The sequence below is a fragment of the Arvicola amphibius genome, chromosome 5 (assembly GCF_903992535.2).
Source record: "Arvicola amphibius chromosome 5, mArvAmp1.2, whole genome shotgun sequence".
NCBI classification, from domain to species: Eukaryota; Metazoa; Chordata; class Mammalia; order Rodentia; family Cricetidae; genus Arvicola; species Arvicola amphibius.
Genome location: NC_052051.1, coordinates 114,355,094 through 114,373,867, shown reverse-complemented (window position 1 = coordinate 114,373,867; position 18,774 = coordinate 114,355,094). Strand labels below are relative to the sequence as shown.

At 40.8% G+C, this 18,774-nt stretch overlaps 2 protein-coding genes across 2 annotated transcripts; both read right to left on the bottom strand.

Annotated features, from left to right (window-relative positions):
- Positions 1-4,172: 4,172 nt before the first annotated feature.
- On the bottom strand, positions 4,173-6,739 carry LOC119814478 (protocadherin beta-6). Its single transcript, XM_038330262.1, has one exon. The coding sequence runs from the start codon at positions 6,586-6,588 to the stop codon at positions 4,246-4,248; it is 2,343 nt and encodes a 780-aa protein (XP_038186190.1). The 5' UTR covers positions 6,589-6,739; the 3' UTR covers positions 4,173-4,245.
- Positions 6,740-15,396: 8,657 nt separating this feature from the next.
- On the bottom strand, positions 15,397-17,934 carry LOC119814583 (protocadherin beta-4-like). The gene has a single exon (XM_038330455.1). The coding sequence runs from the start codon at positions 17,917-17,919 to the stop codon at positions 15,526-15,528; it is 2,394 nt and encodes a 797-aa protein (XP_038186383.1). The 5' UTR covers positions 17,920-17,934; the 3' UTR covers positions 15,397-15,525.
- Positions 17,935-18,774: the final 840 nt, after the last annotated feature.

Genomic DNA, 18,774 nt, shown 5'->3' with positions numbered 1-18,774 from the left:
ATCATCTCCGAGGATGACTAAGGCCATGGAAAGACGACTAGACAGGCTCAGTGTCTGTTCTCTCCCCTAGGACATAGAGATCCATAACCACATGGAAAGACTGCAGATGAAAGAGATTTGATTTGTCCAAATAAAAAGCAGAAGATGACCATTGGGAGGTAAGTACTGGCTGCTGTGAAAATATGCCAAGTGGAATTTTTGAAAAAGAAAAAAAAACAATGTAGTGTATAACATGACTCTTGAGCTCTGTAACAGCAAATGTCAGAACTTGATGAATAAATGAAGTAATCTAAAATAAAATGAGATTTATCACTTCTCTGCTTTTTGGAAAATCAAGTGTGGAAGGAAAAGGGATTTACATATAATGACCGAGAAGCTGGCTGACACCACACTTGTCATCAACAATATTCCCTGATGGAAGAGCAGCAGGGAAGTGTTTTCACTCTTAAGAATACTATTAGCCAAACTATTGTTATGCATTAAAATTAAACAGTGGGTTTTCTAGAAAGTAATTAAATTTCTGAATTGACATCTTTAGAGAAAAATGAAGGAGAATATATACTGTATAGAATTATGTTTTGAAAATGAATGACTGAATCTCTATCTTGAAATTTTTATTTAGTTTTGATGTTGTCAAGAGTAACCAGAGATCAATAGAAACACCAATTAGAGACCAAAGAATTTAAACAGAGATTTTTGAGAGTTAGTTTGATGAACAAAAAAAATCTTGTATTTTTCTCATCCCTAAAAGTCAAAATCACCAATGGGCTTAATTTGGAACCAAATTAGAGATTAATCTGCTATTTTGCTCTTCTCTGTGTTTCCAGATTTAAATTAAAAACTGGTTCAGTGGGGATTGGTGTTACTCTGACAATTAAATTGTTATTTCCTTTTCTGAATATGGGTTGCTCTTTTGAAATTCAGTGTGTGTACAAGTTTAAGATAAAAGTCCTCACAAAATTCAGTGGTTTCCTAAATGTTTCAGATTAGTTCTTCAATGAGCACATTGAGCATCTGTGTTGAAAAAGACACCATGTTCCGTACTACAAGATCAACTATAAATAAAACCAAAAGAGCTCTTTAACTTTTTTTAGTATCCACTGAAGTTGTTTAACAGCAGAGGACTCAATTTTTGTTTAATTTTGTTTCCTCTTCAAACATTAAAATATTAGTAATACCAACTATACATAACTGATAGTAACCTAGAGAATTGACAAAGTCATCTCTTTCACTGATACCAGACTTGCAGTTTGAAAATGCCCCAAAGTGCAACAATAGTTCTTATTATACATGTAGTGCCTCCCCTGTCTTAGGATTTTTATTGCTGTGAAGAAACACAATGACTGTGGCAAATCTTATAAAGAAAACATTTAGTTGAGGTGGGGAACATGGCATTATAATGTTCATCAAACATTATCATCATGGCGGGGAACATGGCATAGGCAGATGTGGTACTGGCTACGTCTTGGTAAGAAGGCAACAGGAAGTAGACTGAGTGTTATATTGAGTGAAGCTTGAGCAAAAGAGGCCTCAAAGCCCACACCCACAGTAACACACTCCCTTCAACACGGCCATATCTCCCAATAGTTCCACTTCCTATGAGATTATGGGGACCAATTACATTCAAACTTCCACATCCTCTGAGTCCCACACTTAGTAAAATATTCATATAAAGAGGTCTTGGGAACCAGAAACGGAGGTACACCTGTAATTCAGACCTCAGGAGCAGAGTCAGAAGCCAGCCTAGGCTACACAGAGAGAGCTGATAAGAACTTATCTCAAAATTAACTAATAGAGGTAGTTTTGGAAAGTAATTTAAATAAATAGGTAGAAAGGTTTTTAACTGCCCAAAAATAAAAATAAATTTGAACCAAGACTGATTTTTTTTTATCTTCAAAATCAGTCCAGGTTATTTTATTGGCTTGGAAATGTTCTGCCCATTTTGTCAACAATGTATAAATATAGGCCAACCATAAGTTAAATCGCTAATAGGATCTGGGACTGGGGTGCACATTAGTGATAAAAATAGACCTTGTATACCATGGGCCCCAGGCTTTGGGGACACACACACACACACACACACACACACACACACACACACGCATGCCGACAGATAGTAACTCATCCTTTGTCTTCAAGCTGTAAGTGGATTATCAGCATATAGCCCTTCCCTTTTAGTGTGATATCATATGCTATATAGTGCATCTCAAAAATAATTATCTTACGTGAATTACAGAATTTCTGAGAAATTACAGATTACAGATATGTATGAAAAGATAAAAATTCTAAAATTTTCATAGTACTATTTAGGCTGAACAGAAAGATATTTTGATTATTAATAACTCTTATTTTTAATGCCCATTAACATAAAAAATTTTATGCTGCAGAAATTGCTGCTTGGAAAGTGGTTAACCCACTCCTGCAAGCCCTTAAATTTGGTTTTAATTACACAACTATAAGTACTGATGATTGAAATTATGTCAATATTTAATTCTTGTCTTTACATAATTTCCAAAACTATTTTCAGTTATTTTTGGGTTTTTGAGACAGGGTTTCTCTGTGTAACAGGCATGGCTGTCATGAAGCTCACTTTGTAGACCAGGCCTCCTACTCACAGAGATTCATCTGCCTCTACCTCTGCCTCTACCTCTGCCTCCTTGCATTAAAGGTAAACACTGTTGCCCAACTCAATTTTAATTTTTGATAAGTTCAATTATTTTTCTTGTAGAACATTCAAATACTAGATAGATATATCTGGTCTGATAAAATCTGGAAATGATTTTTAAATAAATTTAACCAAATAAATAATGACTTGTTATGTGAAACATTTTTTAGAGAAATTTACTCAAAATATGCACATACTGTGGTTTTCATTGCTTCCATGTGTTATTTTTAGATGTACAAAATTCCAGATTTCCAAATGATACTGTTTTTCCCCATTATAAATTTCTATATTTGTACACTCTTCAGTTAAAATGTTGTAGGAAGGATACTGGTGTGGATTGGAAGATAGATTTCATTCCCAACAATCCTACATCATAACAGATGGAAATAGAAGGGAAAAAAAAACCCATTGATAGGACGCAATGGAGATAGTTCCCCCGAGTCACCCTATTTATGACAAGTAAGTTTTAGTGATAAAAAGACTAAAAACACGTAAAAGCCACTCATCTGCATAGTTTGTGGAAAGTTTAATGGGCACTCATGTTTATACAGCATTTATAAATCAGCTCATCATCCAAGCACATGTCTCACTAAATGTCTTCTCATACAAGGTGAAAGCACACTCAGCCACTAGCAATGGCTTAGGTCAAGCAACGTTATTTCTGGTACATTTTAGAAGCCATTTTGGCCTGTATTTAAGCAAATAAAGTCTTGAAATAGTAACTGTGATTGTCAGTAAAGATGATAAACTTAATAACGCACTCCTTTCTTTTATGTATGAAACATGGAAAACTATGACAGATGACTGTATCTCATGTTCACCCTTCATTAGCTGTACACATGCTGTGTTACCATTATAACAGATGTGTGGGTGAGGGAAACACATACATGCACGATGGAGTTACTTTATTCAGGCATCGAGAATGAAAATGTCATTTTGAGAGGCATGGAGCTGCAGATCATTTAAGCTAAATAATCACCCTCTAAAAGTCTACCTACCATTTAAGCTAAATAATCACTCTCTAAAAGTACATAAAAGCAAATGGGGGGTTAAGACGGTGATGAGAAAAACAGAGGATTAAAGAATGTGGTAAGTAAATGGTATCAAGGTGTGGTCTGTGCACCACTAAAAATGTCACAATGGGTAATGAACAATGAAAAATTACCAAGCTGGAGTGAAGTGAAAATAAAAATGAATTCTATACAGCAAGCTATAGGCATAGCCTCATCAAGACACTATTTGAAGTGGGTGTTGCAGAAATCCATGCTGGTTATAATGGAGAGGAAGAAATGAGTTCCTGAGAACAGCATTTGAAATAACCAGAGAAACACAACAGAGTTATATATCCTTCTCCTAAATTAGTGAAGGAAAAAGATGCATTAAGGTTACACTGACAAAATAGCAAGCATAGTTCTCGCCCCCCCCCCCCCGAAAAAAAAAACCACTAAAAAACCAAAGAACAAAATCGATTTAGAACTATATTGACTCAAGGAAAAATTATGGAAAGCAAAAGGAAAATATAAAGCAACTACTTCTGATGGGGTTATTGAAACCTACTTCTCCCTGTGACTGAAATTTAGCTAGGGGTCCTGAAACAGACCACTGGGGATAATGGGATTAAAGAACTTAAAATCTGTGGTGCGAGAGTCTCCAGTCAGACACACCTCATACTGGTAGCCCTGGGACAGAGTCCCTGTTCCGCTGACATCTACCAGGTGACCAGGAAAGTGGCCCTCAGTCACAGAGCAGCCACCCAGCGAGGTCGCCCTGGCCCTCCTGCACAGCCTCACCCCCACGAACAGCAGCACAGACAAGAGGAAGAGCGAAGACACAGACGCCAAGGCAATGACCAAATAGAGTGTGAGCAAGTCCTCACTGTCCTGCAAGGAGTCGCGCGATACCTCAGGCAGAGGCAGGTAGGGCTGAGAGAAGCCATCCACCAGCAGCACATGCAGAGTGACACTGGCAGATCGCGGAGGATCGCCATTGTCCTTGACCAGCAGCAGCAGCCTGTGCTTGGGAGCATCGCGCTCACTCAGCAGCCTGGAGGTGCGCACCTCGCCATTGTGAGCCCACACGCTGAACAGCCCTGGCTCCGTAGCCTTCAGCAGCTGGAACGACAGCCAGGCATTCTGGCCAGAGTCGCGGTCCACAGCCACCACCTTGGTGACCAGATAGCCTGGCTCCGCCGCCCTGGGCAGCAGCTCTGTGAAGGGCGCAGAGGCGTTCTGCAGCGGGTAGAGCACGAAGGGCGCATTGTCGTTGGCGTCCAGCACCAGCACGCGCACCAGCACCTGGCTACTGAGCGCGGGCGAGCCTTGGTCTGTGGCGCCCACGTGGAACTCGAAGGTCTGCAGGGCCTCGTAGTCCAGCGCCCTGAGCGCGAACAGCTGCCCGTTGTCGGCGTTGATGGAGATGAGCGAGGAGAGGGGCAGCTGTGGGTCGTGGGTGGGCAGCAGCGAGTAGGTGATGTGGGCATTGGAGCCTGAGTCTGAGTCTGTGGCGCTGATAGTGCCTATGTACAGGGCGGGGCTGTTGTTCTCTTGGACAAACAGGGTGTAGGAGCTTTGTGTGAAGGCGGGAGCATTGTCGTTGACGTCAGAGACCTCCACTGTTACTGTGTGCTGGGTTGTGAGCCTGGGTGTGCCCAGGTCACTGACTGTGATGGTGATGTTGTACTCAGCTCTGCTCTCTCTGTCCAGTGGCCCCTCTGTCACTAAAGTGTAATAGTTCTCGAATGTGGGTTTTAAGAGAAATGGAAGATCATTCTGAATAGAACACACCATCCTTCCATTGTCCCCAGAATCTGGGTCAGAAACACTGAATACAGCGACTACAGCTTCAGGAACATTTTCTGGGATTGAACTAGTGAGCGAAGATATGGTGAGTTTAGGGGCGTTGTCATTCACATCCAGCACCTGTATAGCTACACTGCATTTTCCTGAAAGACCTCCACTGTCTGCCGCTACAATTTCCATATTATAATACGTTGTTGCCTCAAAATCCAATGCCCCTTTAAGGCGAATTTCTCCTGTGACTTGGTCTATTACAAATGGTTGAGAAACTTCACCACCTTGAAACAGAGAGTAGGCTACATTCCCATGTATCCCAGCATCTAAATCCCTGGCAGACACTGTCAAAACTAAGGCACCAAGGGGGCTGTTCTCAGGGATCTGAACTTCATAGAGCGACTGTACAAACTGGGGAGCGTTATCATTGATGTCCACGACCTCAATGCGAACTGTGGTGGTGCCAGACCTGGGAGGAGACCCTCCATCCACAGCAGTGAGGGTTAAAGTGAGCTCAGGTTGCTCCTCCCTGTCCAGGGCTCTGTCCAGCACCAGCTCTGGGTATTTCCTGCCATCAGCTCGACTGTGAGTAACTACATGGAAGTGAAGGTTGGCGCTGACTGTGTAGTTCTGAACAGCATTGCTGCCTATGTCAGGGTCCTGAGCCGCCTTCAGAGGAAACACAGTTCCTGGCTGGGCACTTTCTTGAATTTTTAGGAGCATTTCCCTGTGGGGGAACTCTGGAGAATGGTCGTTTATGTCTGTGAGCTGCAGGTCAGTTTGGAAGAACTGCACAGGGTTTTCCAGTATGAGCTGGAAGTGCAGCACACAGGGTTCTGTCGCCCCACACAGCTCCTCGCGGTCTGGTTTTTCCTTCAGAAACAAATTCCCGGTCTCTGCATCCAGCTGCAAGAGCTCTTTGTTCCCTCTATGATGCATTCGTGCCCCTCTAGTGGCCAATTCCCCCACCTTAAGACCCAGATCTTTTGCCAGATTAGCCACCAAGTATCCAGTCTCTGTTTCTTCTGGCATGGAATATCTTATTGTCTTACAGTCAGCCTCCCATAAAAGCAACAATATAGTAAGAAAAACGACTTGCCTTTTCTCTGGCGTTTTTGCTAGAGCTGTCTCCATCGTTCAGATGCAGTTCCTAAGGCGCTGCTGCTTTTAAATCTTGGGTGTTTCAGTCCACACAGATAATTTTTGGTGAAATAACCTCGACTTAAATCTTACCGAATTGCTTACAGGAGTCTATTATCCTAGATCTTATGGAAATGCCTCCTTCTTTCAGGGAACAGTCCGCATTCTGATTATTGGGAAGGACTTCCTGCTCATCCTTAGAGCGCCTCGTTATACAAATTGTTAGTCTGCAGCGCCACCGTGCGTACTTTTCTAGTGTTGCAATTGTGTATACTCGTTTTGTTCTCGGTCCAACCCTGTTGTGTTGAAACACCCTTTAAGACGCGGTAGAGTATTCCTCTGCTGTAAGATTGCTCTTCACTAGCATCTTCGTCGGCGTGCTCATCTATGGTATGCTGCTGTCATCGTTTGTACCATTCCTCCATATGTCTGCGTCATTTGGATGCACACACTCCACAAAAGGAGTATTGTCGATTTCCATGTTTCAGTTTTTAGCTGCTTGGTTTTTTGTTTTGCTTTGTTTGTTTTGGTTTGTTTTGGCTTTCTTTTTAAAGGCAGGGTTTCTCTGTGTAACAGCTCTGGCTGTCCTGGCTCACTTTTCAGACCATGATGACCTCAAACTCAGAGGGATCTGCCTGCTTCTGCCTTCCGAGTCCTGAGATTGTAGGCGTGTACCACATCAAGCCCAGATTTGCATTTTAGATATTACTCCTGTGAACAATCCTTCACATGTCCAATGTATAAAATATGCATAAGTTATACGTATCAGAATGATTTGCTGAACATCCAAGTGTGAAAATACATTTGGCCTTGACAAATGCTGTGAAATGGTTTTCAAAAGTATTTGTACTGAGCTGGTGGCTGACCCCTTCAGTCCCATCTCTGACAAGACACACAAGAGGTTTCACAAATTCAAGGCCAGAGAGGGACACATGGCCAGTCACTGTCTCAAAGGCATTTTTTTAAATGCTCGTAATAGCTTGATAATAGAATGCTTGCCTAGTGCACTCAGTGGATTGGGTTCCATTCCTAGCAATGTGAAAAAGTAATTCCAGCAACACATGGGAATTCCAGTTGCTCCATAATCTTGTCAACATTGGATGCTGTCTTTCCAGTTTTAACTACTCTAGTGAGTAGGGATTAGCATTTCCCTGGAGATTAATAAAATGATACAAACTCTCACATATTTATTGACCATTCAGATGCATTCTCATGATGAGGTCTTTTATACATTTTCTATCTGAGGCATTGGTCTGATGACTTTTGGGTCTGCAGAAGAATCTATATTCTTAGTATAATCCTGTTTTGTATATGCATATGGCAAATAATTTTTTCTATGCCTTCTTTGGGAAACAAAAATTACTAATTTTAACTTAACCTTATCTGTCAATATTTTTCATGTCTGGGTAGCACTATTCTACTGTTTAAATCTTTCTATCTCCAAGGTCATAAGAATTCTTATGTATTTTGGATGATTACTTTTTATTTTCATATTTAAAGCTATAATCAACCTAAACTCTTTCAGGTGCATAAGATTAGGGTCCATATTTTCCCAAATTCTTTTCATTCTGTACTGAAAAGATGACCCATTGCCCATTGTTTCTGAGTTGTCACAATGTCCTAAGTCAGGTGATCATGAGTCAACTCAGAGATTCCATTTGCCTCGAATATCAAACAGTAATGCTATTCTCTGTTACTTCTTATAACTCCACAGTAGGTCTTATTATCTTAAAGACATTTCCATCTGAAATAAATGACTTTTAATGAATGTTAAACCAACAGAAAAAATATTAAAAGGCACAGAGAGCCTCCACAACTGGGCACAACCTTCCTCATTATAGTTTAATCTAGAATGGTACATTTCTTATAACTGATTGAGCTTCAATATTAACATATATTTTCTCCGAGTCCATCACTTTAACTGGGATTCCCTCTACATACTACACACACACACACACACACACACACACACAATTTATCATGACATGCATCTATTTTTTTTTTTTTGGTTTTTTGAGACAGGGTTTCTCTGCAGCTTTAGAGCCTGTCCTGGAGCTAGCTCTTGTAGACCAGGCTGGTCTCGAACTCACAGAGATCCGCCTGCCTCTGCCTCCCGAGTGCTGGGATTAAAGGTGTACGCCACCACCACTCGGCTACATGCATCTATTTTTGAGTAACACGAAGCCAGTTCTCTGACACCAAATCTTCAAAATCTATTTATCTACATCTCCATTTTCTGAATCTCTGGAAATCATTGGTCTTTTATACTGCCTGTATCCTTTGAACTTTTCGATATCTTATATAGTTAGAGTTTTTCAGCTTACTTCAGTGATAAACGTGTTTAAGTTTTCTCAATGCCTCTTCATGACTTGACAACTCATTTCACTTGTTATTGAATAATATTCCATTTTTTGATTGCATCAGGCTGTCTCAGTTTCACTTTGACAAGTGATGTAAAAGGCTCCAGTAAACACCCGTTTCAGTTTTTTTGTGCGAACCTATAGTTTCAACTAACTTAAATAAACACTAAGAAACATGATTGCTGTCTCCTCTAGTAAGAGTGTGCTTGGTTTTGCTGCCAAACAATCTTCTAAAATGACCATATCATTTTCATTCCCATAACCCATAAATGAGATTCTTGGTGTGTCATGTCCTCTCAGGAGTGGTAGTGTCAGTGTCCCAGAGATTAGTCATTCTAATGACTAATTAGAATTACCTTATGGCTGGGTACTGGTGTTTCATTTTTTTAACTTGTTGACATGGATCCTCTTCCCATGTGACTATTCATCATCTGTATTAGGGTTCTCTAGAGGATAGATATAGATATAGATGTTATATATATATTATGCATATATATAGAAAGAATATTTATTATAGTAAGAATATATACATATATGTATATAAAGGGATTCATTAGAATGATTTATGAGTTATGGCCCAGCTCATCCAACAATGGCTGCCTACGAATGGAAGGTCCAAGAATCCAGGAGTTGTTCAGTCCATGAGGCTGGATGTCTCAGCTGGTCTTCAGTCTACACTGGAATCCTAAAGAGGTAGACTCTAATGCCAGTGAAGGAATGGACTTGCTAGCAAGGCTAGAGCAAGCAGAAAAAGAGGGAAAAGATTTCTTCTTTCATGTCCTTATAAAGCAATGGTTCTCCACCTTCCTGATGCGGTGACCTTTTAATTCAGTTCCTCTTGCTGTGGCGTCCCCAACCATAAAATTATTTTCATTGTTACTTCATAAACTATAACCTTGCTACTGTTGTGACTAATAATAAAAATATCTGCGTTTTCCAATAGTCTTAGGCAACCCCCGTGAGAGGGTCATTTGATCCTCCTCAATGGACCACAACCAAAAGGCTGAGAACCACAGTTATAAAGGCTTCCAGCAGAAGGTGCAGCCCAGATTCGAGACGGATCTTCTCACACCAAAAGAACTGGATTAAAGGCGTGTCTACCCAACTTGAAGATCTGTTTAGAAATGGATCTTTCCATTTCAAAGTAAGCAAAATCTTTCACAGGTGTGTCCCATTTTGGGGGTTTTAGTTAATTCCAGCTGTAGTCAAGTTGGCAACCAAGAATAGCCATCCCATCACCCCAGAGTTTTGTTTGGTAAGTGTTAGTATCTCTGGCATTATGTAGGCTTGTTTTCTTAATGTTGAGTCTTTAAAGTCTGTATTTTGCACAGATGTCTTTTATCAATTGCATCATTTGGCAGCATTTTCTCCTGATCTTTGACGCTTTTTGGTAGACTCTTTCACAGAGCATAAAATCTAACTTTAATGAAGTGTGCATCATCAATTATTTCTTCCACAGATCATTATTTTGGGTCAAGATTGTGTATTATTTTCTCTGTATTTGTATCCAAAAAGTCCATCAAATACACAAAGAAGATTTCTGAAATTCTGCATAAGATTTTATGATTTATTGATTCTTCAAAAGATAAACAATATTTCAGCAACTGAGTCTTTCCAATAGATTATTGTGCACTCCTCAGTTTGTTTAGATCTTTATATTTTTCTCAATAATTTTTGATCTTCCCACTTTACAACTCCCTAGATTTGTCAGTGTTTATATATTTGGAAGCCATTTTAAAATGCTATTTCAATTTTCTTCTTATAAACAGAGCTGATCTCACATCTGCCGGCGTTCCTGGCTTACCTTATCACTTCTGTACTGCAGGAATTCCTACTGCCAATAGCCTTTAAGTTACCCACCCACTTGGGTGTGGCCTCATACTATTTATGCTGATGTTTGTTTCTGATTGCAGAATTTTCATGATTCTAATCACATAATTTCATCACTTAAAATATAATTTTATTCCTTCTGCTGTGCCTTTTTCTTCTTCTTTACCTTGTTTCTCTGGCTGGAACTGGTAATAAAATCTTGTTAGTAGCCAGGGTAGACATCCCTGTGTCATTGTTGATTTTCAGCAGAAAATTTTAATAGTTTGTCTTTAATAATATTTATTATACACATATATACTTGTTTGGGTATCTTATGAGACTGGGTGTCATTATGTGTAGCTTGGGCTGTTCTGGAATTCACTATGGAGAATGGCCTTGAACTCACAGAGATCAGCCTGCCTCTGCCTCCTGCATGCTGGAATTAAAGATGTGCCACCATGTTTGGCTACTGTATACTTTTGAACATACTCAAAAGTTCCCTTCTGTATTCTTTTGCTATCATTTTGTCCATTAATATGTGCTGTATTTTGTTGAGAAATTTTTCTGTATCCATTGTGATTAATTGTATTGCTTTTCTCCTTGACCTCTTGCTATGGTGGGTTACAGTAATCAGATTTCACATGCTAAACTGCTTTGCATTATACAGATTAATGTGTGATGTCATCATTTGATTTCTTCTCACACATCTCTGAATTTGATTGTCTTTTTGTTAAAAAAATTAGCATGCCCATGTATATATATAGAAGAGGTTGTTGTGTAATTTCGTTCTTACAGTGTCCTTTTGAAATTTGGATATCATAATCTATTCAGAGTTGCTGGCACCTAGCTGATTTGTGATATGGTGACTGTTTTAACAAGTTTAAACATTTGTGTTAGTCCTCATATATTCATTTTTAATAATTCAACATTTGAAATGGACTTTTATAATATCTAATAGATGCGACAGATCAGATTTTATGTTTTCTTCAGTTTTTGAATTTGAAATGTGATTTCTTATCAATTGTAAAATGCAACAACATTGTTCCTTATAAATTTGATGGCTTGATTTAGTAAAGATTAACAAAAACAAAATAGATACACTTGTATGACAGATGTGACAATGTAATTCAGGAAGTCCATGACCCACTAGTTCACATGATTTCACCAACTGAATACAGTCAAATTTTGTGTTTTACCAAATATCCTGCACACATTCAACATACCTACCATTCTTATGTAACGTGTTTCTTGACTCTAAATATTTAGTACAAGTGAGACAGAAAGAGAGGAATGAGGAAAAAAGAAAGAAACGAGGGAGGGCAAAAAATGGCACGAAGGAAAAGAAGGGTTGTCACAGCAGCCATTGTATGAGAAAAAAGTCATTGGAGAAAGGAGACTTTCTCATGAATCTGTTCTCATTGCCCTAAGACTTCTCAGCAAAGTAGAGAAGAGAGCAGCCAAGGGTAGCAGTAGTAATTCCACACATTAAACCTATGATAACCAGAAAGCAGATGCAATATATGATGGTGTAGTTTACCTGATAGAGGTTGTACATGTAGATTATGTAGGTGTGTATGTGTATATGACTTCTCCATCATGAAGATGTGGTCATCTCCATGCTTTATATCTAAAAGGAGAATTGAGAGATGCAGACTCAATCCCAAGGTAAATATAAAGATCACATGCGGTCTTTAGTTGTTACAAATAATGAAACTAGGAATAAATTATCTTTGAAACAAACTTTATAAAACTAACTCTTAGATGCTTGTACATCTTTGTTGACTGACAGACTTAGCATGGCTGAGCTGACACTAAAATAACCTGTTAGCACAGCAAGAAGAAATAAAATATGAAGTCAGGGGACATGGAGAATGGAATGAGAGTCTCAAAAGATAAAGTTTCCAGAAAGAAATTATAAAGATAAGGGAGAAAATGAAAAATTCAAATAGAGAACTGTTTATTTTTTTTAAGTAGACTTATTTTCCAAATAAAATACCCTTAAAGCCTACTGAAACAGTAAAAATAATAAATATGTAGCATAGTTGTGTGAACAGAAGGATATTTCAAAGAAAGAGAAAAATCATAAAAGGCTCCCCCAAACCTAAATTATTATACAAAATATGCTCATGAATTAATGGTAAGAAAAAGGAGTAAAAAAAAGAAAGAAAGAAAAAGGAGTAAGACTATTATATAATTGATTTAGAAAACCAATTTTTTTGAGAAAGGGTCTCACTATAGCCCTAGCTGGCCTGGTACTCACTGTGAACAACAGGCTAGCCTCCAACTGTGATTCACCTGCCTCTGCCTCCTTACTGTTGAGATTGAAGGAGTATGCCGCCAAGACCAGCTCTCTTTTCATTTTTAAAGCTTTTTCTGCTTTCTCTCATTTTTCTGCTCATCTATCCCTCTGCCTCTGTATTATCTTAAGACACCACTGTCCTTGCTTTATAGAGCCAACACCTGGTCAATATTTACTTGTGACCTTTCCTGCTACTTTTTACCTCTTGACACAAGTCTGCAATTCATTTGGGAGTGTTTCCTTCTGCCTACTTAATCCATTAAAAGTGTTTCTCTCAGTGCCATGTGAGCCAACGATTTCTCTCAGTCTCTGCTGAGAAGTTTCAACTCTGAAGGCTCTGTGTGCTAGAGTTATACTCGGGAATACTTTCCCCCAGGAATTTAAAGACATTGTCTTTGATTTCATGATTAATGCTCACAAGTCAGTTCTTGGCTTTACTGATGCTCCTTTAAGAGAAATATATGTCTTCAAATGGTTTCTTTAGTATTTTTCCTCTCCTGTATCTTGTGCTGAGCACCTTTCTTGTGAGATGCTCAAGTAGGTTTTGCTTCTTCCACACCCTGATGAGGTTTCCCTTTCCCACACCTCAAATCTCCTCTCTTACCCCCCTCCTCCCGACAAAGCCCTTCTTCCCAGCGGGTCTCCTCCCCACGTTCAGGTCTTCTGTGTGTGTGGCTCACTGACTTTCATGATTATTTATTGCTTTTTTTTTAAAAAAAAATCTGAGCCAGGCGGTGGTGGCGCACGCCTTTAATCCCAGCACTCGGGAGGCAGAGGCAGGCGGATCTCTGAGTTCAAGGCCAGCCTGGTCTACAAGAGCTAGTTCCAGGAAAGGCTCTAGAAACCCTGTCTCAAAAAACCAAAAAAATAAAAAAATAAAAAAATTTTAAAAATCTGAATGATGACTAAACTCCACATTTCACCAAGACCCTAAGCTGCCATAATTTGCCTTTTTCATTGCTGTGTAGCTTTCATGCGGTGAATGTGGGTAAAACTGCAACTACTCCTCCTCAACTAGACTGACAGATCGGAAATAGGCAGAGGGATACACAGAAAGCTCCTCAATTGCTCATTTTCTGCCAAAACTTTAAGAAGTTTCGATATAGTCTCACTTATCTACATATCTGTAATGAGTTAGAAAGCAAGCAATCGGTTCTACGGGCTTACTGAACACAACAGAAAGCTGTAAGTACAAATCAATAAGTATGCTGCTGCTCCACTTTATTAACAAGCAAAATACCATTCATAATTATCAGTTTAACTCGAGGTAACCGAAGGGTATGCTAAACAACAAAACAAAATGATTTAACACCAAAAGTAATCTTTGCTGCTTGATAAACTCTACCCAAATCCACCAAGTAACAAAAAGTGAAAAATTTCAAATCTGTTCATAAACAGAATCAAACAGAATACCCAAACTTCAAAAAAAAATCATTTTAAAGGTGTCGAGAAGCTTCCAGAAAAGACACACACATTACCCCATGCTTGGATTTCTTTGTATGAGGAAAGAAAAAGTTAAATGTGAGGCTCTCAAGAGCCCTGCATTTTCCTTTTAAGAAAGAAAGGACAAAATTCTGATTCTAAGATTAATTATTAAAAAAGGTTATGGCAAAGCGGTGATGCAGCAATTTTATTTAATAAGAGAAATGAGAATTTAATTCATATTTTCTCTTTAATTTTTATCACATAAGAATTTAAAACTTTAACCTTAGTATTTCCAGGACACCTGCAACCAAATAAACAAGACCACTAGCGTGCGTGATGCTCACACGCAGAGAGTGTCCCAACCCCTGTGTACATTCACATACAGTTGACATTTTATGCCTTGACTATTCAGGGCACTTGGTCTGAAAGCGAACACAACGTAATGTTACTTTCTATTCGTGCAGAAGGATCCAGGCTACTTAAGTGATCTTTAACAATCTACCTTTGAAAACATCAAATTACATGGAAAGCACAGGTGCCACAAATTCATGCACAAATGCAAGTTTTCTTGAGGGCACTAAAATGGCTCAGAAGATCATTAAGAGTATCATTCGCAGAACTAGAGAGATGGTTGGTTCAGAGGTTAAGAGCACTGGCTGCTCTTTCAGAGGTTCAGAGTTCAATTCCCAGCACCCACAGGGTGGCTCACAACCACCTTCTATAATGAGATCTGGTGCCCTCTTCTGGCATGCAGGCAGAAAGCTATATTCATTATAAAAGAATAAGCCTTTTAAAAAGAGCTATCATTCAAAGAAAATTTATACTATTTGCGTTATTTAGGTTTATAATAACCCTAATAATCAAGAGATAAGCATATGCAGAGAAAAAGATGAAATGTGATTAGTACAACTAAAAGCCTAGTAGCTTCATACCAATAAAAACAGCGCAATTAAGGATATATGTAGGTTTGACTAGTAGAAAACCTCTTAGAAACAAGGTCATTTCTTCAAATGACAATGTCTAGGAACTGACAACGCTTTAGCTGAATACAAAGCTCTCCCTGCAGTGGGGACTTTCCTTAACGTCTCTCCCAGGATCCTGAAGCAACAGGTTGGAGACCATGGGTTTGAGGAATTTGAACTCACCAGTCCCAGAGTCTCCGGTCAGACACACCTCATACTGGTAGCTCTGGGAAAGAGTCCCCGTGCCACTGATGTCCACCAGGTGTCCAGGAAAGTGTCCTTCAGGAGCAGAGCAGCCACCAAGAGAGGCCGTCCTGGCCCTCCTGCACAGCCTTATCCCCACGAACAGCAGCACAGACAAGAGGAAGAGCGAAGACACAGACGCCAAGGCAATGACCAAATAGAGTGTGAGTAAGTCCTCACTGTCCTGCACCGAGTCGCGCGATACCTCAGGCAGAGGCAGGTAGGGCTGAGAGAAGCCATCCACCAGCAGCACATGCAGAGTGACACTGGCAGACCGCGGAGGATCGCCATTGTCCTTGACCAGCAGCAGCAGCCTGTGCTTGGGCGCATCGCGCTCACTCAGCAGCCTGGAGGTGCGCACCTCGCCATTGTGAGCCCACACGCTGAACAGCCCTGGCTCCGTGGCCTTCAGCAGCTGAAACGACAGCCAGGCATTCTGGCCCGAGTCACGGTCCACAGCCACCACCTTGGTGACCAGATAGCCTGGCTCCGCCGCCCTGGGCAGCAGCTCTGTGAAGGGCGCAGAAGCATTCTGCAGCGGGTAGAGCACGAAGGGCGCATTGTCGTTGGCGTCCAGCACCAGCACGAGCACCAGCACCTGGCTACTGAGCGCGGGCGAGCCTTGGTCTGTTGCCCCCACGAGGAACTCGAAATTCTGCAGGGCCTCGTAGTCCAGCGCCCTGAGCGCGAACAGCTGCCCGTTGTCGGCGTTGATGGAGATGAGCGAGGATAGGTCCAGCTGTGGGTCGTGGGTGGGCAGCAGCGAGTAGGTGATGTGGGCATTGGAGCCTGAGTCTGAGTCTGTGGCGCTGATGGTGCCTATGTGCAGGGCGGGGCTGTTGTTCTCTTGGACAAACAGGGTGTAGGAGCTTTGTGTGAAGGCGGGGGCGTTGTCGTTGACGTCAGAGACCTCCACTGTTATGGTGTGCTGGGTTGTGAGCCTGGGTGTGCCCATGTCGGTGACTGTGATGGTGATGTTGTACTCAGATCTGCTCTCTCTGTCCAGAGGACTCTCTGTCACCAATGTGTAAAAGTTCTTGTTAGAGGGTTTTAAAATGAATGGTAGAGTATCTGGAATAGAACAAATGATTTTCCCGTTCTCTCCAGAGTCTCTGTCTCGTATTCGGAAGATAGCAACCACATTTTCTGGACTATTTTCCAGGACTGAGCTGGTCAGTGAAGATATGGTCAGCTCTGGGGCGTTGTCGTTCACATCCACCACCTCTATCACCACAGCGCCCTTCCCAGAAAGGCCTCCTCCATCCGTGGCCTCGATTTCCACATGGTAAGATTTAATTTTTTCAAAGTCCAATCCCTTTTTCAGTCGTATTTCTCCCGTGATTTCGTTGATTGAGAAAGTCTGTTGAACTTCATCTGATGCTTGGAACAAGCCATAGGAAACTCTCCCAAAGTTGCCAGTATCTGCATCCTGTGCTAGGACAGTCAGGACCAGGGAGTCTGGGGGACTGCTCTCCAGGACCTGCACCTCATAGGGGGTCTTCACAAATTCGGGGGCATTGTCATTGATGTCCAGGATCAGGATTCGAACCATGGCTGTTCCTGACCTAGGTGGAGAGCCCCCATCCAGAGCTGTGAGGGTCAAGCTCAGCTCTGCCTGCTCCTCTCTGTCCAGGGCTCTGTCCTGCACCAATTCTGGGTATTTCTTGCCTCCACTATTATTTCGAGTGAGGACATGAAAATGAGAATTGGGGTTGACTGTGTATTGTTGAAGCCCATTGCTGCCCACATCCAAGTCCTGGGCTAATTTTAATGAAAACCGTGAGCCTGGCTGGCTGTTTTCTGGTATTTTCAAGAGCAATTCTCTATCTGGGAATTCTGGTGAGTGATCATTTATGTCCTGGATCAGTAATTCTCCTTGGACAAATTGCACTGGGTTTTCTAGAAACACCTGGAAATGCAGCACACAGGGGTCCACAGAGGCACACAGCTCTTCCCGGTCTAGTTTCTCCCTCAGAAGCAAATCCCCAGTCTCAGGATCCAGAATCAACTGCTGTTTGTCATAGTCAGACACCACCCGTGCAGACCTGGCAGTCAGATCCCCAGATTTCAGACCCAGATCCTTGGCCAGATGGGCTACAAAGGAGCCGCTTTCTGTTTCCTCCAGGACAGAGTACCGAGTAGGCATTGTTAGAACCTGATCCCACAGCAGCATAAAAAGGAAAGGAATCACTTGCCTGTTTGGGTGATTTCTCTCCAGCTTCTCCATGATGAAAACGCAAGTGCTTGCATCCGATTGTTCAGCTCACTCTGAATGGCTTGAAAGCAGAATTCCGATTTCTCCGTTAGAGGATTCTTTACCCAGTTGCTCTTAATCTTTGTTAATTTAGAATACCGCGGCCCAAACCCATTCAGAGCCCGGTATTTTTTTGAGATGCTTCCTGTCCGTGTTTTTGATTCTGTCTTGCAACACAAAGGGCCAGGAAGCTTTTTAAGCGGTTATTCATAACCTTAGCCTGCAGCGCCACCCTGCGTCCATATTGAGAAAATGACAGTGTTTTCAAGTCGGAAATCTTTGAAAATTTCCAAATGAACATGTAGAAATGTTTTTATTTTTATGTTTACAAGTGTTTTTCTCATTTTAGATTACATAAATAATAAATATTTTTCAATTTGGGGTATGTTCCAGAAGAATTTTTAACATAAAACAGGAAGTTAACTCAGTTTCCTCAATGGCCAAGTGGTGGAATTTGACAGTTCTTTTGTATTTTGCATATCTAACCAAGTAAACTAAATTCTTAATTTTGAATCCACTTCATGATAGGTACCTCAGTTTGTTTCTCATAAATAAGCACTTTTTAGAGACGCAAAATTTTCAAGTAATCTATACCACATCATCCTAAAGAAGAGATTTTTTTTCCTAAGGATGGCTTCTATTTCTCTACACTGGTGTGCCAATAGCAGAACCATTGAATAAAGTAGTTTGATGTTTACTGTGTGCAATAAAATAGATCTAGAGAGAGAGATTAGGTAAACCATGATCGAGCCACAGAATGTTAGACCTGGAGAGGGGATTAAAGAATTTTAACAAATAAGGTAATTGAGGCTTGAAATGATGATAGAC